Genomic DNA, 25,035 nt, shown 5'->3' with positions numbered 1-25,035 from the left:
ATACTCAGTTTGAAAGGGATGGTCAAAGCAGTGAGGTTCCTATGGAGGGAAATAATGGCTGACGTTCCAGTGGCCTTCATCCAAGACAGGTGACCAGGCAGGAAGCAGGAGGCTTTAGCTCTTGGATCAGGTTCTACACTAAAGGGTGTTTGAGGTGGAAGAGGTGTTTCACTTCTGCTCACAGACCTGCCTAGAGGCAGGAAATCAGGATTGGGGCCATGTGGGCAATAGGGAGATCAGAGAAGCACTAGCTGCAGGTCCCTGCTTTTCTCAGCAAGTTGGGTTAAGTCTTCCACCCTGTGCTGGGTCCGCTGTTGGACACTGGGGATGCAAATACAGACAAGGCTGATCTGGAACAGACTGTCTCTGGAGAGTTCTTTAGCTCTGCAGGTGATCTTAAGCTTTTCATGTCACAAATTGCCAAATCAGTTGGGATTCTGAATTCATGAGATAAGGTGGACCGCAGTCTGTAGGGGTCAGGGACCCTCTATGTCATGTTTGTCCTCAAACAGGGCTTGGCACACAGGTGTCTGTAAATGATTGTTAAATGAAGGGGTGGAGGAACTGCAGGAGTGACAAAATGATAGCAGCTCCTTTTGCTGATCTGTTGTGTGTGGGCACTGCATCAGGCAGCTTGCCTGCACTGTCATATCGAATCTTCCCGACTGCTATGCAATGGCTCTGATATTAGTCCCATCGTATCATTCAGGGATCTGAGGCTCAGAAAGGTGATTTATTATTATTTTTTTTTCTTTTAAACAGGAGAGAAATTAGGTGTTCTGACATGGCCCAAGCTCAGGGTTAAGACAGGACAGTAATAAGCAGTGAAGATGTGAGGAGGGTCTCTTAACCCAGGGAAGGGGCTCACATTCCCTCTGGATAGCAGTGAGGAGCCCAGGGAAGATTTTAAGCTGTGTGGGAAAGGGTCAGGTCTGCCCAGGGAGGTGGGCTGTTTCCCAGATACCTGAACAGGAGGCTCTTTTGAGAGGCAGTTTGAAGACAAGTCCCATGACTCCTGTCCTAATTTGCCCCACTTGCTCTGCCTGTGGGGACCACAGCCTGCTCAGAGGAGCAAGTCCAGGTGGTGACAGGAAGAGGTTTAAGTAAGCAAATACAGAGCAGGTAAACAGTCAGGGAGCTTGGGGCTGCCCAGTATCTGGGGGAGATGCCCAGACAGTACACAAAGCAACCTGCAGTCTGTGTCCACAATGGGCGCAGCCAGTGTGTGAGCTCCAGGAAGTCCTCTCTGAGCTTCCCATCACTTCCTTTGTCTGCGTGTCATGCTTTCTCTGTGTTGCCAAGTCTCTACTCTTGCCGTGATCTGTGCTTGCTTTGTGACACACCCTGGTCTTGTCTCTCTGTCCTCCTCCTCTGCCCAGTCATCTCTTCAGTCTGCACACACTTGTGTGTGCATGTCTTGCACACTCTTTCTCTGTCTCATCTCTTCCTCTTTCTTCCCCAGGAATTCTCGCTCTCTCTCATACACTTCTCTCAGCCGCTTCCCCAAGCCAGCCTATCCCTGTCCCTGTCCATTGTTTTCTTGGCTCTACTCTCTATCCCAGTCCTGTCCTCACTGTCTCCATTCTTCTCTCTCCCATCCAGACTGCCCGGTCCCTGGGCCTGACCTGGAGATCAATCCCACTCTGGAGTCTCTGTGTCTGAGCATGACAGAACACGCCTTGGGTGGTGAGCATTTCCTCTTCCCCTGACCCAGCTCCCACCTACCCAGTGTCTCCACCTCTGAACTGAGCAACTCAAAGTTATCCTGAGGGGTCCCTAGGGGAGGCCAGACTCCAGGGAGGGCCTGACTGGGATGATAGGCAACCTGAGCGCCTTTTCTCAAGCCTCCCACCAGCTCCTGATCTTCCTCCCTTCCTCCCTTTCTCACCACAGATGGGACAGACAAAACCTCCACCATCTGACAGGACCCACAGCCCAGCGCACCCATAGGCTCCCCGGGCGGCGGGCGGGGACCAACCCTCATCAGGCTTCTCTGCGACAGCGAGAGGGTGGGCTGGCTCAGCTATACATTCTAATATTTTTCTACTCTCTCATCCTTTTAACTTTTAACATTGGCACATGCCTTGCTCACTCCCAGGCCCATTGAGGGATCTTTGCTGAGGCTGGGAGAGGGAGTTGGGTGGCCAGGATAGGATGGGGAGGGGGCAGGGACTGGCCAGACTGCCCACTCCTCTCCTTTCCTTCCTTGTCCCCCACTTGGCCCAGTTCCATCCCATCCCTGCCTCCTCCAGACCAGTGACCACCTGCCCCTCCCCAAGGGAGCAGACAGCCCCAGAGACAAACTGACCACTCCCTTGTGGAGCCAGCTCAGAAACGTTTGCTTTTTGGGGATAAATAAGCTCTCTGGAATATTACTTGCGAGGAGCTAAGAAGAGGAGGGTTGAGGAGAGGAACCTCTCTCTCTTTCCTCTTCAGCTTCTTTCCCTTCCCTTCCTGAGGACAGGAGCTGCCTTCCTCTACTTACCTTTCACCCTGTTTATCAGAGGTTCTCTACAATTAATTTCTTAGGCCTATTTAAGACACATATTTATATAGTTCTTAACGGTTTTCCTCTCTGATCATTCCCTCTCATTTTTACAATCCCCAGGCCTCTCTCTGAGCCAAGACAGTGGCAGAGGGAGCCTGAATTTTACGAGGAGAGGGCAGAGCCCCCTCCTCCAGATCCCACTTACCTCCCCCACCCCACCCCCCTTTCCCAGCAGTCCTGGCTCCCCTAGATGCAGAGGTTGAAGGTGAGCCAGGGCAGCCAGTGAGGTCAGGAAGTCTGTTGCCTTAACATCCCCCCCCTCCCCCACCAGTACACACCCCTCTCCACTCCCAGGTTTGGCTGTTGAGAGACTTGGGGGTAAGAAATAAGAGAAAGGGTATTGTTTGGTTTCTGGTTTCTTCCCCTACCCCAGCTCACCCTCATGATGTCATGACCTCACTTAAGTGGAACACTATATCATAGCCGAGATTTGTCCCAGCCCCGGTACCATACAGACCCTCTGGTCCCTGTTCCTACTGAGGGGTTGTACTGGGGACCAGGTGGAGAGAGGGGATTTGGGGGGTTCAGACTATGGGGAAGCCAGGGTCCCCTTTTTCCAGCCCCCTTTTCCTCCTCAACTCACCCCACCTCACTGGGACATTCTCAAGCTTTTCACATCGAAAAGGAAAAAAAAATGTTATTTTTAGATACATTTTATGAATAACTTTTGTTATGAATATGGCTGGTAACCATTGTGTATGTTATTAAAGATACAAAATGTTGGGAAAAAACAAAAAACCAAAAAAAACCACAAAATTTTAAAACCACCGCCCTCCCCGCACTCTCACCCATTCCCCAGACCTTTTTGCCTCTGCCCTCCTGGTCTGTAGACCTCCCTCAGCTCTGAGCCCAGGGAGTGGGAGGAAGCCAGGGGTTGGGGGTGGCCCCGGGGATCTGCTTCAGGTCCCCACCTCCTCTCCCAGTGCCGGGCTGGGTGGGGTGTCAGGTTTATTTATGTACCTCTTGCACACTCATCAACCTATGCAAGTCCCCCACCCCGGCCCCTCCATGTTTCTGTGCCTTTGCTCATTCCCCTCAAACTCCCAGGGCTTCTCCAGTCCCCTCCCGCAAGCCCCGGGAAGTGGGATGGACAGGGGCCACCTCGTTTGGAATCAGCAGGTTGTCCCTCTTATGGGATCCTCACCTCCTCTCCTTCCCCCCAGCCAGTCCCATTCTGTCACTACCCATCAGGATGAGCTGGCTCTGCCTGGCACTGGGAGATGGTGAGGGACATCCCCTCCCCAACAAAGGGAGGCAAGAGCTGGCCCACCCACACCCTCACCTGACAGCAGAGTGTGCAGGACGCAGGCGGCCCCACTCTGATGGGCAGGACCCGGACCCTCTCCTGCTCAAGCCTCCCCAACCCCTGCTCCCCACCATGATTTTGCCCTTCCCCCTTCTATCCCCAGCCCCACTGGCAGAATCAGCTTTGAGTAACTGTACAGTTTTTCTCGCTGTTGGAGAAGACTTATTTGTTGGAGTTTCACTTGTTTAATGGTCTGGGCTTATTTTGGAAAAAAAAAAAAAAAAGAAACAAAAACAAAACAGGATTCTGACCTTTGTTATGCTACGTGTAACAGAAAGCCCAGGGGCCCTGCCCTTGTGGCCTTCCGCTTTCCATGCCTTAACCTGAACTTGAACGCCTGTGACGGGGGACTTGGGTGGAATGAGACCACAGGGGCTGGGAGGAAGTAAAAAGAAGTTGACTTTATTAACAGCAAAGGTTTGGAGAAAAAAACAAAGACTCAACAAAATGAAGGGCTCACTGGCCACTGAAAAAGTACCTTCCTCGTTGTAATAATGGTATCTGCACCAGCCCCAAAGGCCTTGGAACTCAGTCACTGTCACTGTCAGCTTCACTGGAATCCGAAGTTGCCGCTTCACTGCCATCTTCCTGGGCTGAGTGCTCGCTGCCGCTGGGGAAGGGACTGGCACTGCGGCTCCGGCTCCTCTGGCCATCCCCTTCACTGCCGCTGTCCGAATCATTGTCACTGCCACGAGCCTGTCCTCTGTCCTCATCGTCAGACTCAGCGTCGTCCTCCGAATCTGCATCACTGCCAAAGATCTCCTCTTTGTCCCGGGCGGCCCGGGCTTCATCCTCACTGCTCTCATCCTCACCGCTGCCACTCTTGTCACTCGCTTCGTCCCTGTCACCCTCTTCGCGTTCACTCTCGCTGCCTGAGCGCTCATCCTCGCTGCCTTCCTTCTCGCTGCTGCTGCCCTTCTCTCGCTCCTCATCTGGAAGCAGGGAGAGATGAGACCCAGTGTCCCTGCCTCCTACCCTCTTAGGCCCCAGGCTCTGGCGTGTTTGGCTTTACCTGAGCCCCCAGCTTCTTTCTCTGTCTCCATCTCCTCTTCCTCTTCCTCTTCGGGTTCGTGATTCTCCAGCTGGGCTTTCCGTGCTTCCTGGAAGCAGCAGGATTGGGACAGACAAGGAATACTGTCAGGTCTGTGTTCCCCTCCTTGCCCTCTACCACCCTCCCCACTGGGTGCTCTGGGGCAGAGTGGAACTTGTTACCTGAGCTTCTAATTCCTTCTCATTCATGTCCCGGTGTTTGACCACAAGAAGAGCATTGGTGCCTGACTGAACCCCAGCCTTGGCCCGGCGCTTACTGAGGCGGACCCTGTAAGTGGGGGTGGGTGGGGTGGGTTGATATGGTTAAAGAACCCCTGCAGTGAGGGGTCTGGTCTGATTTGGTTCTTACTTCCCTATCACTGTTTGGGCCACAGCAAACAGATTGGATAAGACTGAAAAGGGACACCAAACTTGGGTTTGGGGGAAGGATGGTAGCTCCCAAGGTACCAGTTTGGTTGCCCTGCACCTTTTTTTTTAAAATGTGAATTTGTTACCAACACTTAAAAAATAAGAGATCTCATATAATCTGGATTTCTAGCTTTTGAAAAATAGGAATTTATGGCCACAGTGGGCCTTTTTTTTGTCCCCTATAGCATAGCAACAATAGGCTGGAGCTACATCTTGGGTCCCCTGGAGGTTGCCAAGAGCTCTGGATCACCCAAACCTCGCTGCCTTTTTTTTCTTATTTCCTGCCTGGCTTATAGGATCAGACTCTGTGATCCCTGCTTTAAATATAAACTCAAGGTCCCACTTTACTAATCTTACATCAAGGGTATCCACACAGCCATGAAATTTTAGCCATCAGACAAGAGATGATTTTTTCCTGTTGTTTTTTTTTAAATTATTTTAATAAGAAAGCATACTTGTCTACTCTCTAATAACTTATACTTAGGTCAGGAAATAAGCTATATTCTTTTATACATATTAATTAAATGACAGCTTACATTTATCTAGGGCATACTACATGCCAGGCACAATTCCAAATACTTTTCATATTTTAACTCATTTAACCCTTGAGATGAGTATCTCTCCTGCTTTACAGGAAACTGAGGGAACACAGAGAAGTTGAAAAATTTGTCCAAGTCATACGGCTTAGAAAACGTCAGAACCAGGATCCTGTGGCCCCAGAGCATGTGTACTTTACCAGGGAAGAGTTTTAGGATCACATTTTTTAACTTCAGTGTCCAGTGTTTCATTTAAAACATGTTAATTTTGTGTATTACATACTTTAGCTATGTTTATCTTCACATAATATCTTATTACTGTAATGGGAAGCTTGGCAGTCTACTCTCACAGAAAGGTTCTAAATGTTTCCAGCATTACATACAGATTTCCTTTCTGGCCTCACATTAGAAAAAAGACTAGCCCCAGTGGATTAGCAGGCTTCTGATCTTGCTTACAAGTACGAGACAACTCCTTAAGTACAAATGACTTCCAAAGTGGCCCTCACATGCCCCAGGGTCTTGAGCACAGACCCAGGCTAATCTGAGATGGGAGTGTGCTGGGTACCTGGTCTCCAACTCATTGTAGTAAACTCCGTCACCCTCTCGGAAGATGAAGAAGTAATTTTCCTCATAGCCCTTGCTAGCCTTGTTCTTCACGTTCCAGTTGTACTCCCGAGCAATTTTGTAGTCATACCTGAGGATGAAGGTACAGGGTCAGCCCCACTGCTTCCCTATGAGGGAAGAAAGAGGACACACTTCTCAGCCCCCAAACCTAACCCTAACCCACGCACACATCATCTGGAGCATAGTCCATCTCCTCTTCTTGGTCCCGCTTTCGTTTCTTCAGTGTCTCTTCCACGGGCAGGAAGTAGGCCACAAACTGGTTTCCTTCCTCATCCATCATGCCCCTGGTTGGGGGAAGAGGAAGGAAAGGGAGAAGTGAGATCAAAGCAGCACCTGAGGAGCAGGCCAAGGCAGCCAGCAAGGCCACTTACCTGATCATGGCCTGAGACATCATCTCCAGGGCAGCTGCACCACTTGTATCCTTGGGGGCTGGGTCGGAGTCAAAGATTACCTGAGCACATGGGTTGATCCACATCTGGAGAGAAAAGAGGGGCTGGGATTAGACTGGAACAGGCAGCTTTAACCTTCACCCACTTCCTTCTGTGGTTATCCCTCTCCACCTCCCACCCTGGGTCTGACCTTGAAGTCTGGGAAGACAGGCATGACCTCCACCGGTGTCACTCGGGGCTTGCTGTAATGCTGGGAGATCTGGCAGGGACCAAAAAATAGATGAAGAAGAAGAGAAAGACCCCTAGAATCATGTCTTTCTCTGCCTCCGCCTCCACTAAGTCCCTCTTCAGTTACCAATTTCTGGGCATCCTCAAAAGTCTTCTCAATGGCTGTGATCTGGCTGTCCCTGTCTTTGTATATTTCTTCCTCAGTGAACTGCTGCTTTACAGAAACCCCGATCCTATGGATGAAGAGAAAAGCCTTTAGGGACCAAGGGATGTACCTCAAATGTATATACCACCTCCCCTCCCTACTTAGCTACAACTTACTTGACTTCAGGCTTCTCATTGGAAATACCATAACGGTTGAACTCAGTGGAGATGTATTCTGTCTTCCTCATCCATGGCACCACCTTTGCATGCTGCTGGGATCTGGGTGGAAGATCAGGCATCTCAGGACCCTCTGCTCTCCTGCTTGGAGAGCCCATCTCAGCCAGCCTCCAGTATCCACTCAGCACCTCCTTACCTCTTGGAGCTGGTGGGGGCCTGAATCTCCTCTTCCAAAAGTTTCTCATCAGCTGGATCTAGGAGAACTAGAGGAGAGGATGGGAGCAGGAGAACCATAAGGGAGGCCCTGGCCTGGCTCTTGCTCACCTAGAGCAGACCTTCCCTGCCTCCCCACAAACCATTGGGGTCGATGCGGTAGGTGTCAGGGTTGATGAGGTCAATGGTGACCCCTAGGTCTGGCTCAGTCAGTAGATCATGTTTGTGCTGTTTCTCCAGGGAAGTCGCTTTGTACTGGACAAACCTGGGTGGGGAAACATGCCCATTAATTTCTGATCCCACCTTTACCTCTCATATCCCTGGTTCCTAGAGACTAAGCTCCAGGGAGGAATTCAGCATGGAGTAACCCACGTGTTGGAGGCTGAGTGACTCCCCAGTGGAAAGACTCAGGCACTGCTCCATTTGTTAACATTTATTGAGCATCTACTACTATGTGCTAGGTACTGTTCTAGGCCCTGAGGGAAGAGCAGTTAACACAAGCAGATCTTTGCTCCTGAGGGTCTCATTCTGGTGACTCGTTCCCATATCCCTGCTCTCAGTCTCACCTGTTCTGGTCGAAGGGGTAGGTGATGAACTTGGGATCGAAGGGGATGTCAGGAAGGCTATTGCAGTACTTGACCCGGCAGACCACTCCAGACCTGAAAACACAGTGGCTCAAGACTGAGCCCATGCTGCCCCACTTATGTTCCCCAGCTCCCACTGGCCCACCCCTCCTGGAAAAGTACAATGGGGCTCACCTCTCAGGCAGAGTCCGGTGGGAATTGGGCCTGGTGGGGTAGAGAGAGACATAGTGAGAAGAAAGACGGAGAGGATGGAATTGACGGGAGATTGGAAGGGGCTTCTCCAAGCTTTTAAAAGGGAAAAGGCTTAATGCCTTTTGAAAGGAGTTATCTCCAAGTACTTTAACGGAAAAAGCCAAGAATTAAACTTATTACAACTGTCCCCAAGTGCCTTAGTGAGCGAGGCCAAGTACTTTTGGAGGGATGTCTTCACGTGCTTTAATAAAAAGGGCCATGTATGCAATTGTTTTTGGAAGAAGGGTCTCCAAGCGCTGATTGGAAGGATCTAAGAGCTCAATCCCTTTCGGAGAGTCTCGAAGCGCTTTATCTCCGAGCTCGATGACAAGGGGCAACACGCCATCCAAGAAGGAACCTAGAGACCTCTCCCCCATCCTCAAAGGTGAGCACTCCGTGATGTCACGGCGTTCACGCCGAGGGTTTGACGCCACGGGCATACCTGGGCGCTGGTGACGTTGTAGGCAAAAACTGGCGCCCGACCCCCCGCCTCACGAACACCTGGAGAGACCTTAGGGAAAAGCGTAACTGCCAGGCGGTGTGGCGCCTACCTGTGGCCATCCTCCCGCTGGGCCTGAGTCTGGATGGTGGGCGCCATGGCGACGAAGCGACGGCGATCCGGACAGGGTCCTTCCTGCGCCGCGGGGAGACGCGAAGGGGCGTGCCGACTTCCGCGGACGCCTGATCGAGGCCCGGCCGGAGTTGGCGCCGCTCTCCGCAGGGAATGGGTCGGGGGACGGTGGACTGATGAGAAGAGCTCCGGGCGAGACGCAGAGAAACGGGAAGGCAGCGCTGAGGACGGACTCGCAGTTCCGGCTCTGCCAACTGCCGCTAGGACGTGAAGGACCCGACAGGTCGCCTCAGGCCGCGAGGCCTTCGGGGAAATAGAGTCCGGATAGCACCTACGACCAGATTGGCGAGCGACTGGACAGAGGGTGGAGCGAGGGAGAAAGAGCCTCTTCTGATTGGTGGAAATGCATCTCAGTCGGCTTGTCGGGTTTGCGATTCCAAGTGTGGAGGGGGGGCCTGACTGAATAGGCTGAATTGTGTGAGAGGCGGAGCTAACTAGCAAACAGGTCCTAGAGATGTTACAGATACTAAAAAGACAGGAGACGCGCTTGTGACGCACTTCCGGCGCGCTAAGCGAGGAAGATGGCCGCGCCCCAGCAGCAGGCTTCAACGGCTTCTTCTGTGGCTGGTGTGTCCGGTCCGGGCTCGGCTGGCGGGCCGGGTACCCAGCAGCAACCGCAACCGCCGGCACAACTGGTGGGTCCTGCCCAGAGCGGACTCCTGCAGCAACAACAACAGGACTTCGATCCTGTGCAACGCTATAAGATGCTCATCCCGCAGCTGAAGGAGAGTCTACAGGTGATTGGCCAGAAGCTGCGACGAGCAAGCGGGATTCGGCCTACGAAGAGGGTGGGCCGCGGAGCTGTTTGGTCAGAAGGACAACTGGGGCAGAAGCCAGAGCTAAGCTCTGCAGTTTGACAGCGTAGGTGGGATCAGCGCAGATGCTGAGCCTGGGATTGGCCGGAACTCAAGTGGAAGGGAGTTTAAAGGAGATCCCGGGCTCTGGTCGTTGAAGCCTGAGGCGAGAACTGATCTGTAGGGAGATTCTGTCCGTGATTGGCGGGTCAGAGAGGCCGAGGGATGTCCGGGAGGTTGGTGGTGAGACCTTCAGGTGAGCGTGGGCCCTTGGGAAAATAGGGGTGGTGATTGCTATACGGATGGAAGCGGGCTTTACTCTGGAGCGTCAGGAGTGGAGGTGCCATGTAGAAGAGGAGGCCTGGAATTGGATGGATCCTAAGAAGGTCTACCAAGGTGGTGTCCCCTTCCCTTCTGTTTTTTCATCTCCCTCGTCTTTTTTTTTTTTTTTTTTAGAACTTGATGAAGGTTGCCGCCCAGAACTTGATTCAAAACACAAACATTGACAACGGACAGTGAGTGCAGCCTCCTTTCTCTAAGATGTCCTATCTCCAACCCAGTCTTAGAAACTCATCCTCAAGTGCCTAGATTTCCTTCTATTTTCAAGCCCCACCCCCTTCTACTACCTGTCCTTTAGGCCCTGCCGTGGGTCTCCTAGGTCTGTACCCGGTTTCTTGATGGACACTTGGTTGGGTAGACAATGGTATGGTATCCCAGAGATTGGAAAGCCATTCCCCAGTCACCCTCGTTTCCTGGGTGTAGAAAGAGCAGCGATGGACCCATACAGCGCTTTGACAAGTGCCTGGAGGAGTTCTATGCACTCTGTGACCAGCTGGAGCTCTGCCTGGTAAGAGGCCTCCCATACACTGGGTAACCACAACCCTGCCTCATTCTCCCAGGGTCCTCAGGAACCTATTCAGTTAATCAACACATATTCACTGGGCACTTTCTCTGGGTCAGACTTGGTGCTTCAGCTGATGCTTGGGACACAGTGTCGCCCTTTTCCTTGCCTTCGTAGAGCTTCCAGTCCAATGGGGTGGTGGATATGTCCCAAAAAGTGACAGTCCACAGTAGTTAAGGCTGTGTTACGAGAAGCACGGGCAAGGGGAGTCAGGGCCAGGACAAGAGGGGCACAGGCAGGAGAGGGTCAGGACCAGGTTTGGGAAGGCACAGGCACATGGGTCAGGGTTAAAATGAGGGATGCTCAGAGGGCTGTGGAAGACCAGAGAAGGCTTCTGGCCCTGCCTGGGGTAGAGGTAGGGGAAGGAGCTCAGGGAAGGATACTGGTGGAGAGCACAGCTGAGCTGAGGCTGGAAGAATGGAAGACGGGCAGATGTTAAGAAGAAGGAAAAGTGGCTAAGAGTACAACTTCTGAAATCAGACTATTTGAAGCACCGGCTCATCAATTATTATCTCTGAGCCTTGGTTCCTCCTTTGGAAAGTTGAGATTTGGGAAAGAATCAGCAAGATCATGCATGTAAAATACTTAACATGGTACTAGTCATATGGTAAATGTTTCTTATAGTATCATCATCATTACCATTATTTTGAACTGGACTTTGAAGGAAAAGTCACTGTTTGAAAGGGCTGGTAGTGGTGGAAGCATGTTCCAAAACAGAAGGAACAGCTTCCGCTCTAAGTCCCCTTTTGGAACTTCAAGAAAATCAGTTTGGCTGAGGTGTGGTAGCCACTAGGGCTTGTTGGAGTTTGAACATAGCCCTGAGGGCCCTGGGGAACCATGGAGGATTCCAAGCAGAGAAGAACATCGTGGACCCATTTACTTTTTTAGACTCTCCCTCTGGCTGCCAAATGATGGGTGGGTAAGAAGGACAGAGACCGGAGGCTAGAAGCCCTCGAGGCAGCCATGGCAGGATCTGGGTGGGCTTGGATTGGGCTCATCCAGGGCAGGGCCATGAAGAAGGGAGGAAGGGCAGCTGAGAAAGATAATCAGGAGGCCTTGAGTACAAGCCATGGATCTGACAGACTGTCAGGGGAGAAGGAGCCTCCGGGATGAGGTCCAGGGCTCTGGGTGGAATGGTATGGCCGTCCCTGAATTGTGGGCCCAGGAGGAGGAGCAATTGTAGGGAAGGGTATGAGGGGTCCTGGGAATGTCAGGGGAGGCCAGAGCCAGGGACAGGTATGGCATCATCAGTGCAGAGGTGAGAGGTGAAGTGGCATTTATGGGTGAGATGGCCCTGGGAGGGTGTGAGGAGTGAGAGGAAAATGGACCCAGGAATTGCTGCCTTTAAGGTAGAGTAAAGAGCAGCCAGAGAAGTAGGAGGAAAACCAGGAGCGGGTGCTATCAGAGAAGTGACTGCAGGTTCCAAGCTTGGCATTCCAACCCAGTCCTAAGAGAAGTAATAATAGTAGCTAACATGCATGAGTTAGCACCTAAACACTGTGCTGGGATCTGTGTCCCATGTCTTGCACTATTCTCACTTTATGAGGTAGGCAGATTTGGTTGTTAGGCCCATTTTCCAAAGGAGTTTCTAAGGACGAAACCAGGGCTCAGAGCGGAGCCGCCACTTGCCCAAGGTCACCCAGCAAGTGATTGGTAGAGCCAGGTGTTGACTCCAAGACCTTGGGATTACCCAGGCTTCCAGTTGGCCTTTGGGCTGAGTTGAGAGTACCGGATGTAAAGCTGATGCCACTCCCTTTCCTGCCTGCCCACAGCGCCTGGCACATGAGTGCCTGTCACAGAGCTGCGACAGCGCCAAGCACTCTCCAACACTGGTGCCCACGGCCACCAAGCCCGATGCGGTGCAGCCTGATAGCCTGCCTTACCCACAGTACCTGGCAGTCATCAAAGCCCAGATTGCCTGTGCCAAGGACATTCACACCTCCCTACTGGACTGTGCCAACAAGGTCACGGGGAAGATACCTGCTCCACCTACAGGTCCTGGAGGCACCCTGTAAGCTGGCTTGGTGGGGAGTCGGGCAGGCTGGGGCTGTCAGAGGCTTGGGGAATGAAGAGTGGCCTGAGCAAAAGCAACTCTGTCTCTGCTTGTTCTTCCCGTTTGGGCCAGCAGGGGGCAGCAGACGCCTGTGGGGAGAGGGCGGGCAGGGCCTCTGCTGCAGCCTGGCGCCCTGCTCCCCTGCTCCCCTGCCTAGCCAGGGGTGGATTTTGGACTCTGAGTGGTGAGGATGACCTCTGCCCAGGGGCTTCCCCACCTGGCCCTGGTGTAGATTCCTAGCTGGACCACTGCCCCTCAATCTTTCCATATCTCTATCCCAGTTTGGAGGCGGGGGGGGGGGTGTGTCTGCTCCTTTTTCTAGCTGTTCTTCTGTCTCTACTGCATGTGTCTGTCCATCTTGCTCTCATGCTGTCTATACTTGTCCCTGTCTCTCCTCTCTGCTGCTATTTCTTTGTCTCTGCCCCTTGTGGTTCTGTCTCCCTGTCTCCCTCTCTCTCTGTCCCCCTTTGCTTTCTTTTGCCCCGAGCTCCTAACTGGGATTCCATGTCTTTGAAGGGGACCAACTTCTGGGAGCCAGAACCTCTGGGTTTCCTGGGTCTACAGGAAGGCGCTCCATTTCCAGGGGCCACAGCCAAGCACAGGGTCCTCCATTACGTCCCAAGTAGGCCCTGGCCAAAAAAGGGGAAGTGGAGGGGGTCTAGGCCCTGACCTCAGCATGCCTAGTTGGGGAACAACTTAGGCCCCCAAGCCCCACCCGTACCCAGAGCCTGCGTCAACCGCACTCAAACCAATCCATTGTGCAATCTGTGGTAAGGCCTGGCCCAGCTGGATGCCTGGGTCCCTGTATTTTTAGCCCCAAAGGAGAAGTGAAAAGGCCCCAGCATGGGTGAATCATCTGTCCTGGGGAAGGACCCAGGCGCCTGGGCCCCAGCTCCAGGAAGCAGGCCTTGAGGAGGGGGCTATAGGGAGGGAGTGCCCCACCAAACTCCCCACTCCAAGAGCTTTGAGGAGCTCAGCCATGGCCTTCAGGCCTGGACAAGTGCAGGGTGGAGCTACCAGCCCAGGTCCAGCTGTTGGGGCGTGAAAGGCCCAAGTGACTCAGCCTGATTGGTGGGTCTGCTCCACCCAACACCTTCTGTGCCCTAGTTCCCATGTCCCCACCCATCAGGCCTCCTGTTCTGGACCCCACATCTATAAGGAAACCCCAGACCATGGAGAACACTGTGATTCACCCAAGCCCAAGTCCTCACACTGAAGTCCTGGAAAATGGCCAGGCTGTGTGTGTGTGTGTGCGTGTGCATGCATGCGTGTGTGTTCATCCCAGGAAATTCCTCCCCCTTCTCCCCATCCTGCCTAGAAGTGCCAGGGTGCGCAGGGTGGGCCTTTGGGAAGGGAACTCTCAGGCACAAGCTAAAGCTGCTGTCCACCAGTGGAATTTCTTCAAGGAAGCCTCAGATCATTTTACTGAGTGAAGCAGCCCCCCTCCCCATTGTCTAGAGCAATCTCCCTTGAAGTCAACTGGTTATGGGCTTCCATGACGTCTACCTTCACAGCAACTCTGAGATTAGCATGTGATTGAATACCTGGGGACTGTAGTCTAGCCAAGTTGACACAGAACGGACAATCACAGTCAACCCCTTGTCAACTTGACACTCATACACATCTCCTTAAATCATACTTACACTCCAAATGAATACAATGAGAAAGTCACATTTCTACCCAATATTGGATCAACTACCCTATATAGAACAAATGCTCACTGACCCTTTATCCCAAAGAGTCCACACAGCTTCCAGGCCTGGGGCACACACCGCATTCAGGTGGAGACGTGTAGGCTGCTGGCACACACAAAGCTAAGGTACAACTAGGCCTACAGGCTAGAGTCCACACAGCAACTGCACACACAGGTGGTGGTGGAGGTGGAGACGGCCAAAACACACAGTAGAGGAAGGGGAGGGGGGTTGATGGGTTCATCAACTGCACATGGGGCAGGAGATCTGAACGGGGAAGCTATGTTCATTCAACAAATGTTTATTGAGCATCTAGTATGGCTCAGACTCTGCACAGTATAAACAAAGATCCCTGCCCTCCTGGAACTGATATTCTAGTGAGAGAAAACAAACATGGTGAATTATAACATAGTACATCCGACAGAAGTTCCAAGAAGAAAAACAAAACAGAGAAGTGAGATCAGAAGTGGAAAGAGATTTGTTACAGCAAAGACATTGGTATTTGGGAATAAATCTAACAGAAGAAATGTAAGATCTGGATATGGAAAAATATGTCACTTATTGAAAAAGCTGGAGAGCTTAGGTCGGGTAGTAGTTTCATGGGTATTCATTATTATCACGACCTATAAATGTTGCATATATTTTCTTGGTATTCTGTGTTAAATAGATGAGAATATTTTTAATATTTTTTTTAAAATCCTTGACAGAGGTCAAGAAAAGCTTCAGTAAGGTGATATTAGAGCAAAGACTTGGAAAAGGAGAAGAAATAACTCATGTGAACATGAGGCAAGAGCATTGGGTGGTGAGGTGGGGGGACAGCAAGTGCAAAGGCCCAGAGGCAGGAATGTAGAGGTGTGCTGGTATGTTTATGAAACATTGAGGCGTACTGGATCTCAGTGAGGGGACAGGATTGGGGGGGTAAGAAAAGGCAGATCATGGGGACCTTTGGCGGGGACTTGGCACTTACTAGGCCCTTAAACTCAGAGGGAGACTGCTGTACATCCTGGCAAGAAACCACACACTTTAGGGAAGGAGGGTACATCAGAAGCACAGCCACACTGAGGACAGGACAGTGGGGGTGCACAGGCACACAACAACCCCCACTCTGCAGGAGAGGACAACCATGGGACCCCGACCCAGTGACATTCCCACAAACTTTCCAGTGGAACAACCCAACCACGTGAACACACAGTAACCCTCTAACCACCACTTAACCCGCTATCTCACACCCCATCTCAGACTGCCAGCACAGCCTGACTCATTACTACTTTCAGCCCAACACTATCAGAAGCAGAGTCACTGGGGACAGATAAGGCCAAGCACAGACGCTGGCCCCAGCTTCTCAGGTGTGGGTGTGGCATCTGCTCTGCCCACAGAGACACACGAACAGCAACACAGCAACATGGAAGGGACACGCCTGCCACCCTCCCCATCACGCGCACTGTAGACGTCAGGAAGCAAAGTTTGCCAGTTTCACACTGCCTTGTGACTGGGCCACAGAGGAACTGCATCCAGACACTGGCCTACCATGTTCTCATGCACACGCAATCACAGACACCCACAGAAGACACAGACACATATGAACACTATCACACGCTGATAATCACACACACTGAGCTATGCGGGCTTGCATGCAGCTCCCACTCACGCAGATGCCTGCACAAACAGTTTCAAGGTTGTGTTTACTCAGACCCTTAGTCATACCTTCACACAGCCCAGATACCCATGTGGCATACACACAGTTGTACACATAGTTATACAAGGCTGAGGGCACCCACAGCAGTCATACTCGCAACAAGGCACCTTCAAGGAGTTACACACGCTTAAGTCTCTCCAGACCCCAGAGTGTACAGAGCGACACAGATGTGATGGTTAAAGAACACACTGCCTAGTCAATCACACAGGCCTGGTCAGTTTCACACATTTATTAAGAGTCAGGTCACGCAGGACTGTATACACGCAGTCCTCACACACAAAACTGGGCACATTCGTGTTGCACACCTACTTCCCCAATTACATACCCAGGCACACCAGAACTCACACCCAGTCATGCCAAGCCTGCAGTGTACACACTACTCACACAACCTCGTACGAACACACACAAGTTGTCCCGCGCCTGCCCACGCAGTCACACACGGCCAGCCCCACCCTCGGTCACACCGGCTCCCACGCAGTCGGTCACGCCAGGCGCACGCACTGCCCAGACACACAAGCGCCGCGAGGACACGGCCTACAGCTTGCCCGCGCACTCGCCCCGGCTCTCACACCCCCGCGTTTCCCGTCCCCGCTTGTTTTTCTGGAAACTGCTCTCCGCTCCCCACCCCCTAGCCGGAAGTGCTCGCAGTATTTTTAGCCTCTCTGGTTTCCGCCCTTTGCCCCCTCCTCCTCTCACCCAGGGCCTGTCCCCCCCGCCCCACCCTGCGCCGTGGCGGGGGACCCCGGCCATCCCCTTCCCCAACATCATTCCTGAGGGGATTCCCGGCCGCTGCTGGGGCCGCGGATTTTCCCGCTGGCTACGTGGGGAGCGGGGAGGAGTCCTGCCGCGAACTTCCTCCCGGGCCCGGACGCCCGAGGCCTTCGGGGCGGGGGGTGGGGCGGGGGATGGGAGCCCGACTCTCGGGTCTGATACAGGAGGGGGCTGGGGTCCCGGCTCTAGGGTCCGACGGAAGTGGGAGCTGGGAGCACGGAGTCCTGGGTCGGGGTGAGGAGGTGGCTTGGGGACCCGACCCTTGAATTTGAGCCAGGAGGGGCTGAGGCCGGGACTCCTGGGGCCCGCACGTCAGCATTTTTGGGGGGGTCGGTCCGCCCGCGCGCCCGCCAAGTTCCCTCTCCAGCCTCTCCGAGAGTGGCCCGATCCCAACGTCCCGGCTTTCGGGCCGATGACTCAGCAGGTGGGGGAGAGGCCGCGCGGTGGGACTGAGGGGTGGGAAATGCGCCCTGTCTCCCGGGAATCGAAACTGAATTCCCTCCTATAGGATCGCGGCCAGAGCTGACCCGGGCTCCGGGGACCCCAGCGTACCCCCAAACCCGTTTTCCCGCCTTAGCCCTGCCAGCAGCACCGGGATTTGGAGCCAAGCAGGGAGGCGGGTCCCAGGCACCCCCGCCCCCCGCTCCCGGCGTCCTCGACGCTCTGTTTACAGGGGATGGGAGCCCTGGTTACAGGAGAAGAACCCGGGCGTCCTGACCGAGCCTCCCCGTCACGGCTTCCAGGAAGCCTCCTCTCCCCACCCCCCTTGCGAGTGAGTCACAGGCGAGCGGGAGGCCGCAACCGTGCCAGGGCCGCCCGCGGACTCCCAGCTCACGAGACCGGCCCGGGAAGGCCCCGCGGCCCCTCGCAGAGAGGCAGAAAGCGCCGCATAGGGATTCCCCGTGTGCGCCGAGGAGGCGAGTCTGCTGGTGCCTGCCTGAGCGTCCCCACCTCACTACTCGCCGCAGCCGCGGTCTGCAAGACTGAACTTTCCACCATTACAACCGGTGCTCGGTGGCAAGGATTGCGACCCCCACATTTTCGCTCTGAGTAGCCGTCTCACCATAAGCCCCTTAAAAAATTAAGTTTTCTTCTCAGATCTTAAAATTGAGTTTTCACTCGGGCACACACAGAACAGCCCTATCCATCAGTTGGGGATGACCCATTTCTTCCAACTCTAAGGCAACCCTCCACCATAATGAAAGATCTTCCCTCTTCCCATCTTCAGCATTTTCTCAGAGGGCAAACCTCTTAATATAATTTAAGGCCCTGGTATTAGGCCACTGCCGTTTACTAGCTGGGGAACCAGGTGAGTAATTTAACTTCTCTAGGCTCAATTTCCTCCTCTATAATACCTCCTTGAGTGGCAGTGATAGGACTGAGCATGTAAAGCGCTTTGGACAGTGCCCAGCCCAGAGGCAGGCATCTAAAAGTGCCATTGTCCTCTTAAAGGGGCGAGGGGGTGGGGTGGCCTACAGGGGCCCTGTGAACAGCTCGCCAGGTGTCCCGTCCCGCACCCCACAACCAACCCCCGCCAGCGGGGGCCGAGAGGGCGGCCCAGGGCTTTGGAGCATCTTCTCCAGGCCCGTTGGTCTCATCTTGGCGTTCTGCCCCTCTGTGGGTGTCTGTTTCTGTTTTTCTCCCTCTTTCTTTGTATAACCCTCTCCTTCCCGCTTCTTGCCCTGAATTTGTGAATTTATCTCTCTGGGACTCTCTTTGCCCAGTCTCTCCCTGGATGTCCCTCCCTCCGTGTCTCTGTCTCTTCCCCTCTCTGTGTGTCTCCTCGCCCGTGTCTGTCCGTCTGTCTTTGCGTCTCTCACGCGCGCAGCCTCTCGGCCTCTCCCCTCGCCAATTACCCCTGGAGCCCTGCCCCCGCCTCCCGCCCCACACCCCCAAGCCCTTCTCCGCGCCTCAGTCTCCAGCTTTGAAACCTGGGAGGATGCCCCTCCGTGGCCCGCACCCCCTCCGGGCCGCGGGGGCCAGGCGCAGGCGTGTCCGGGCTGGGGGCGGGGCGGAAGGGGACTGGACCGGGGCCGGCCCGGGCGCGCGGGGGGGCTCGTCCGGGAAGCGCCCCTGTGGCCCTGTCCTCCAGCCCCGCCCCCGCTGGCCCCGCCCCGCTGGCCCTGCTATAAGAGCCGGCTCTGGGGCTCGCCTGCAGCCTGCGACTCCAGCGCTCCCGCTAGCGGTGGACCCCTCAGCCGACCGGCCGTCCGCGCCGCCATGGATCTCACCGCCATCTACGAGGTGAGCCCTCGCCGGCCGGCACCCGCGCCGTCCCCACCCCCGGTCCCTTCACCAACTAGGGCTCGCTAGCGCCGCAAACTCCGGCCCCGAGTCTCTGGCTCCCTTCTCAAACTGGGGCTCCTTAGCGCCTCATAATCCGTCCCGGAGCCCCTGCTGCCTCCCTTCTCAGACCAGTGAGATTCTCTGGAGGCTGAAATGGAACCCGCCACTCCCGAGTCTTGGCCCAAATATGGGTGGAGTGGCCCCTGGAGATGGAAAGTTGGAGGACTCTTCTCAGGCTGGGGCTGTCTGGGAGCGGAAGTGGCCCCCACACCTGGCTTACCCCTAGTAGCTGCTGAGGGTGCGGTTTGCGGGGAGGTGTTTCAAGGGCTGAAGTCTCGGAGGGCGGGGGAAAGCGGACTTATGTTCCCCCCACTCCCTGACCAGGGGAGGTGTCTGAGAACTCCAAAATCAAGGAGATCCGGACTCCGAAGTTAACTTTGCCCAAATCTTCCCGCTGTGAAACTGGAGAACCCGGATTTGTGAACCAGATCAGGGGAAGCCAAGAGACTCAAAATTGTGGGGGGGGGGGGGGTCAGTGGTGTGCCCTAACTTTGGGGTCCCATCTCGATCCAGCCGGGCTCTACCCAGGATCGAGGAGTCTGGACTCCTAGGGGAGGGTACGCTTCAGCCATGGATAATCACAGACCCTCCAAATCGGTTTCGGTTGGACCCGGAACCCAAAGTTTCCTGCGGACGGATGGTGCTCAGGCAGGGAGCCCACAAACCGGGCTGGCAGGCTCTTGAGGTGCCCTGCAACTGGGGCAGGGCGTCACCCTGCATTTTCAGTGTCTTAACCCCCCTTCCTCTTTCCGGGCAGAGCCTCCTGTCGCTGAGCCCTGACCTGCCATCTGCCCGTGGAGGCACGGAGTCCAGCTTGGGCTGGACCTCTTCGGGACCCTGGAGCCTGAACTCCTCGGATTCCAGCCCGGCGGAGGTCGCCGCCCGCCTGCCCAACCGCTCCACCAGCCTGGTGGAGGGCCGCGCTTGCAGCTGGGTGCCCCCACCCCCAGGCTTTGCACCTTTGGCTCCCCGCCCGGGCCCTGAATTGTCGCCTACTTCGCCTACTGCTACCCCCGCCACTTCATCCCGCTACAAGACTGAGCTGTGTCGGACCTTTTCCGAGAGCGGGCGCTGCCGATACGGGGCTAAGTGCCAGTTTGCCCATGGCCTGGGTGAACTGCGCCAGGCCAGCCGCCACCCCAAGTACAAGACGGAACTCTGCCACAAGTTCTACCTCCAGGGCCGCTGCCCCTATGGCTCCCGCTGCCACTTCATCCACAACCCCGGTGAGGACCTGGCCACCCCTGGCCACCCGCACGTGCTGCGCCAGAGCATCAGCTTTTCGGGCCTGCCGTCTGGCCGCCGCGCCTCACCACCACCGCCGGGCCTGGCAGGCCCTTCTCTGTCCTCCTGCTCCTTCTCTCCTTCCAGCTCCCCACCACCACCCCCTGGGGACCTTCCACTCTCACCCTCTGCCTTCTCTGCTGCCCCTGGGACCCCCGTACCCCGAAGGGATCCCACCCCAGCCTGTTGCCCCTCCTGCCGGAGGGCCACTCCCAGCAGCAGTCTCTGGGGGCCCTTGGGTGGCCTGGCTCGGAGCCCCTCTGCACATTCCCTGGGCTCAGACCCTGATGAATATGCCAGCAGCGGCAGCAGCCTGGGGGGCTCTGACTCGCCTGTCTTCGAGGCAGGGGTTTTTGGGCCACCCCAGCCACCTGCGGTGCCCCGCCGACTCCCCATCTTCAATCGCATCTCCGTTTCTGAGTGACGAGACTGCGAGTACAGACCAGCTGGATCTCAAAGAGGGGCCATTTCTTTCATACTGGGGGCTCCACATGGGCTGTGGGGACCTGGGTGCCCCTTAATCAAGAAACCCCCCTCCCACCTTCCAAAATGCATTAACCCACTTCCCTGACCCCACACTAGGGCAGGTCCCCAGTGTGCGATCTCTGACAGTGTTCTTGGTGTTGGGGGTGGAGTGTCTTCTTGGGGTCCTTAAAAACAAGATGTAGCAAATTTGAGGGAGGCTGTGAGGCCTCCCCCTCATCTTTTCCCTGCCCAGATCTCATCTCCTGGAATCATGTGCTGTGACTAATAGGCTCCCACTACCCCCTCCCAAATTTTCCTGGACTCGGAGGTTCCAGCAACTGGGGAAGACTGGAGCCTCCCCTGAGGGGGAATCCTGGTGCTCAAATTTCCCTCCCAAAGTAGCCAAAGCCGTTGCCAAGCCCCCTCCCCCCAAGCCAATGGGCCCTTTATTTATGACGACTTTATTTATTCTAATAGATTTTATAGTATTTATATATATTGGGTCGTCTGCTTCCCGTGTATTTTTCTTCCTCCTTTTTGTAATATTGGGAACGATGGAATAATTATTGTTATAAGTATACTATATTAAGTAATATATATTGTTACCTAAAAAGTCTATTTTTGTGTTTTTTGAATTTTTAAATAAAAGGAGTCGGCATGTTAAACGGAATCCTGACTTTTCTGCCGTCTAGAGGGAGAAAAGTGGGAAGGATATTGTGACGTTTCTTTGGAAACGGGGTAGTCAACTGACAGCTCCAAACCTTCCCGGAGCTGAGAGCCCCGCGGCGCTTACCTGGCAGGAAGTGATGCCACCGGGCTCGGTCGCTCACCTGAGAGGGCGGGGCCAGGTGAGATCACGGTTAGAACCCGGGGAGCCAGTTCCCGGGGCGTGGGCGGGCGCTCCCGGCCCAGCTTGAGGGTGGGGACCGGCTGTTTCAGTCCCCAGAGGCCGAGGGAAGAGGGAGGAGCGGAGTGGGGAGGACGGAATGTGCCGCAGCGCGAGCCCAGGGCGGGCGGGGGCGGGCCGGGCGCCTAGGGTGAACGCAGAGTGGGGCGGGAAGGGGGGGTCATCCCGGAAATTCGGGGCCGCGGCGTCCTGGGGGTCCGGGACAGCGGGGAGTCTCTGGATTTGAGAGTCTGAGGAATTTAGACTTTTTCGGAATCGGGGGGCGGGGGAGGGGGGAGGCGGCTTTCAAGTTTCAGGATTCTGGAATCTCAACATTTTGGAATCTCAGAATTAAATCTCTTGGAGACTTAGAATTCCAGACCCTCCGAGTTCTAGATCCCTAAACATTAAGAAAGGCAGAATTCCAGAACTCCGGCTTTCGGGGATCCTAGAACCTCGGAATCGCAGAACCTTAGGCTGTCAGGAGTCTCAAGTTCAAAATTCCGGGATCTCGGCATTTCCAAACCCAGTTTTTCCATTTCCGCGAGTCTCGGGCTGCCGGGTCGCGGACCGCAGCGGCGAGCGAGGACGCGCCTGGCACCCGCCGCGCCGGCCTCCCCACCCGGGCGGGGCCTCGGGGCGAGCGGCGGCCTCGGACCATACAAGGCAAGAGGCCTGGGGAATGGGGAACGGGGAACCACCCCGGGGCGGGGGAGCCCCGCGCCCGGAAGCGGCCCCGCGTCAGAGCCCGCGGCCCGCCCCCCTTCCGCCGCGGCGCCTTCCTCCCCCCGACCCCTCTCCTCGCCCTCCCCCCCCGCATTGCCCGCCCCTCTCCCTTCCCCCACTCTCCGCCCTACCGCCTCTCTCCTCCCCCTCCTCGTCCCTCTCGGTTCCTCCTTTCTTCCCCTCTTCTCCCTCCTGTTCTTCCCTCACCCTCTCCAACCCTTTCCTTTCCCCATTTCTCCTTTCCCTCTCCTCTCCCTCTCCCCCTCCTTCCTTCCCTCTCCACCCTTTCCCCGCCTGCTCACTCCCCCTCCTCCTCCTCCCCACCCATCTTCCCTCCCCCAACCGGCGCTCTCCTCCCACTTATTCTCCCTCTGCTTCCTCTCCAGCCCTTTTCTCCTTTGTTCCCTCCCCTTTTTCCTCCCCTCCACCTTGTCCCGCTCCCTTTGCTCACGGACAGACCTTGCCCTTTGGTCTCCTCTTCAAAGAAACTGCCCCAGTGGTGGAAAAGGACTCAGGCCCCAATAATGCCGGAAGGAAGAGGGTTGGGATAGAAGGGGAGACAGACAGAAACCTAAGACCCGGAGACATTGGGGAAGCAGAGAGCAAGAGCAAGGGATGTAGAGACATTTTCAGAAAAAGAGACTCCTAACACTCAAAGAACGAGAAGCAGACATCTCTGGTTCTTCTCTTAGCGGGAGAATGGTACATACCACCAGCTCTCGTACTCAGGCTGATCACCCGGGAGTTCCCTTGTCTCCTGTCTTTCAAACCCACTCCCCATCTGACAGCAATCCTGTCTGATCCACCTTCAAAATAGATCCACAATCCTCACACACACACCCTCAGCACAGTCTCTCCCTCCCCCCCACACCCGATCTCCACTGTGGTCCTGTCCAGCATCTTCTCCCGCTTCTCCTGCCTGAATCTTGCTCCTGACTCTGCCTTCAGTCTTGTTCCCTGTTCCCCACTCAGCCATCAAAGGGAGTCTGTTAACACCTGAGTCAGATCACATAAGACCAAAGTCCGAAGTTCTCACCACGAGCACACGCCTTGGCCTTGGCCGCCATCACCCTCTAATCTCGTCTCCTACCCTCCCCCCTTCGTCAGTCTGCCGTAGGTTACACTGGCTTCTTTAGCTGCTCCTCCAGCAGCCACTGGGCCATTGCACTAGCTGCTCCCTCTGCCTGGGAACATTCCTCCCCCAGATAGCCCCATAGCTCGGTCCCCTCCCTCAGGTCTTTATTAAATGTCACTTTCTCAGTGACCCTGTACCTGGCTACCGCGTTTAATATTGCAACTCACACTCACCTCGGAATCCCCTAACCCTCTTACTCTGGCTCTACATTTTCCATGACATTTATCACCATCTAACATACCAGATGTACTTAGTTGCTTTGTTTGTTAATGCCTGCCTGCTCCACTAGAGTGTCAAGACCTCCTTGTCTTGTGCACTGCTATATCCCCTACTCCTAGAACAGATCCAGACACATAGTGGGTGCTTAATATTTGTTGAATAAAACAAATAGATTCAGAAACGGAGACGGAAAGACATTACACATAGCTTGCCCAAGACCCACAGCTTATAGTAGTAGCCTTAAACGAGATTCTCAAGCCCGATTAGATGCCCAGGTTATCTAGTAAGAGGCGATACCACCCCCTGGCGGCCAGAACAGAAACGTCACCTTCTCACACTACAACCGACCCTTTCTTTCCCCAACCGACCCTCGCCAGCGTCCAAGGAGTCTTTCGACTCTCAGAATTCCAAAGACCGAAGCGTTCATTCTTCTGTATAATGTAGATGTTCCAGACAATGATAAAATTTTATAAAACATGAGAACATTAAACCTGCTCCAGGTGAGGATCGAACTCACAACCTCGGCATTGCTCCGCTTGCACTGTCTTATAAGTACCGCGCGCTAACCGATTGCGCCACTGGAGCTTTGGCCGCACCCTTTTCACACTGGATCCTTCAGTCTTTTATGGCCACATGACTTCGCCGGACAGCTCCGCCCCAAATTCCATATGCAAATAGAATGCTTTTGGTTGGCCAATAGGAAAAAGTGCGTGACGAGGTCCAGATTCTCACGCCTCGCTGGCCCTTGCTGTAAAAGGGAAAAGTCCGCTAGACGCCTGGAATGTAGAGGCGTAGCTTGCGAGGGACTCTCCTCCTCATAAATATTCAGAACCCGGGGAGGGGTCTTAACCCTTCGCTAGACGAGCCGGCCGGAAGGTGGGCCCCCCCGCCGCTGGCGGGAACAGGATATGGGCCCCGGCGGTAGGGGGGAGGGAAAGCCCTGGGCGACCGCCCCCCGCCCCACAGCTGGAGTGCGACTCTCCCGCTCCAGATGTGGCG

The 25,035-nt window shown here is 54.8% G+C and overlaps 4 protein-coding genes and 1 non-coding gene across 7 annotated transcripts in view; 3 read left to right on the top strand and 2 right to left on the bottom strand.

Moving 5' to 3' along the window:
* SAMD4B (sterile alpha motif domain containing 4B) overlaps positions 1-5,174 on the top strand; it is a 37,911-nt gene extending 32,737 nt beyond the window's left edge. For 2 of the 3 annotated variants that reach the window (XM_037819034.1, XM_037819035.1), the window contains 2 exons: positions 1,603-1,686; positions 1,894-5,173. In XM_037819034.1, the coding sequence (XP_037674962.1) occupies positions 1,603-1,686; positions 1,894-1,922 (113 nt within the window). In that variant the 3' untranslated portion in view covers positions 1,923-5,173. Of the gene's footprint in view, positions 1-1,602; positions 1,687-1,893 lie in introns of all 3 variants that reach the window. The other variant, XM_037819036.1, reaches the window with a different exon arrangement.
* Positions 4,231-9,318, bottom strand: PAF1 (PAF1 homolog, Paf1/RNA polymerase II complex component). Its single transcript, XM_037819037.1, has 14 exons — positions 8,990-9,318; positions 8,382-8,411; positions 8,190-8,282; positions 7,767-7,888; positions 7,607-7,673; positions 7,411-7,512; positions 7,217-7,322; positions 7,052-7,120; positions 6,844-6,947; positions 6,640-6,756; positions 6,414-6,542; positions 5,067-5,172; positions 4,867-4,954; positions 4,231-4,786 (listed from the first exon to the last, which is right to left on the bottom strand). The coding sequence occupies exons 1-14, from the start codon at positions 9,034-9,036 to the stop codon at positions 4,383-4,385; spliced, it is 1,584 nt and encodes a 527-aa protein (XP_037674965.1). The 5' UTR covers positions 9,037-9,318; the 3' UTR covers positions 4,231-4,382.
* Positions 9,319-9,553: 235 nt separating this feature from the next.
* On the top strand, positions 9,554-12,855 carry MED29 (mediator complex subunit 29). Its single transcript, XM_037819038.1, has 4 exons — positions 9,554-9,806; positions 10,320-10,378; positions 10,626-10,710; positions 12,537-12,855. The coding sequence occupies exons 1-4, from the start codon at positions 9,591-9,593 to the stop codon at positions 12,777-12,779; spliced, it is 603 nt and encodes a 200-aa protein (XP_037674966.1). The 5' UTR covers positions 9,554-9,590; the 3' UTR covers positions 12,780-12,855.
* Positions 12,856-19,060: 6,205 nt separating this feature from the next.
* ZFP36 (ZFP36 ring finger protein) lies at positions 19,061-21,735 on the top strand. Its single transcript, XM_037820146.1, has 2 exons — positions 19,061-19,219; positions 20,079-21,735. The coding sequence occupies exons 1-2, from the start codon at positions 19,196-19,198 to the stop codon at positions 21,027-21,029; spliced, it is 975 nt and encodes a 324-aa protein (XP_037676074.1). The 5' UTR covers positions 19,061-19,195; the 3' UTR covers positions 21,030-21,735.
* A 2,793-nt stretch (positions 21,736-24,528) lies between these two features.
* Positions 24,529-24,621, bottom strand: TRNAI-UAU. The gene is given in 2 exon segments: positions 24,529-24,564; positions 24,584-24,621. It is a non-coding gene; the product is annotated as a tRNA-Ile (tRNA).
* Positions 24,622-25,035: the final 414 nt, after the last annotated feature.

This window comes from Choloepus didactylus, chromosome 27, assembly GCF_015220235.1.
Source record: "Choloepus didactylus isolate mChoDid1 chromosome 27, mChoDid1.pri, whole genome shotgun sequence".
Lineage (NCBI taxonomy): Eukaryota > Metazoa > Chordata > Mammalia > Pilosa > Megalonychidae > Choloepus > Choloepus didactylus.
This window is presented reverse-complemented; position numbering and strand designations above follow the sequence as displayed.

Excerpts from the sequence above, each read along its gene's own strand:
- ZFP36 (XM_037820146.1), top strand. The coding sequence starts at position 19,196 with ATGGATCTCACCGCCATCTACGAG. Across the intron at positions 19,220-20,078 it reads ATCTCACCGCCATCTACGAG|AGCCTCCTGTCGCTGAGCCC; the intron begins GTGAGCCCTCGC and ends CTTTCCGGGCAG.
- PAF1 (XM_037819037.1), bottom strand. The coding sequence starts at position 9,036 with ATGGCGCCCACCATCCAGACTCAGGCCCAGCGGGAGGATGGCCACAG. Across the intron at positions 7,323-7,410 it reads AATGAGAAGCCTGAAGTCAA|GATCGGGGTTTCTGTAAAGC; the intron begins GTAAGTTGTAGC and ends CTTCATCCATAG. Across the intron at positions 5,173-6,413 it reads TACAATGAGTTGGAGACCAG|GGTCCGCCTCAGTAAGCGCC; the intron begins GTACCCAGCACA and ends CCCCACTTACAG.
- MED29 (XM_037819038.1), top strand. The coding sequence starts at position 9,591 with ATGGCCGCGCCCCAGCAGCAGGCTTCAACGGCTTCTTCTGTGGCTGGT. Across the intron at positions 10,379-10,625 it reads ACAAACATTGACAACGGACA|AAAGAGCAGCGATGGACCCA; the intron begins GTGAGTGCAGCC and ends TCCTGGGTGTAG. Across the intron at positions 10,711-12,536 it reads ACCAGCTGGAGCTCTGCCTG|CGCCTGGCACATGAGTGCCT; the intron begins GTAAGAGGCCTC and ends GCCTGCCCACAG.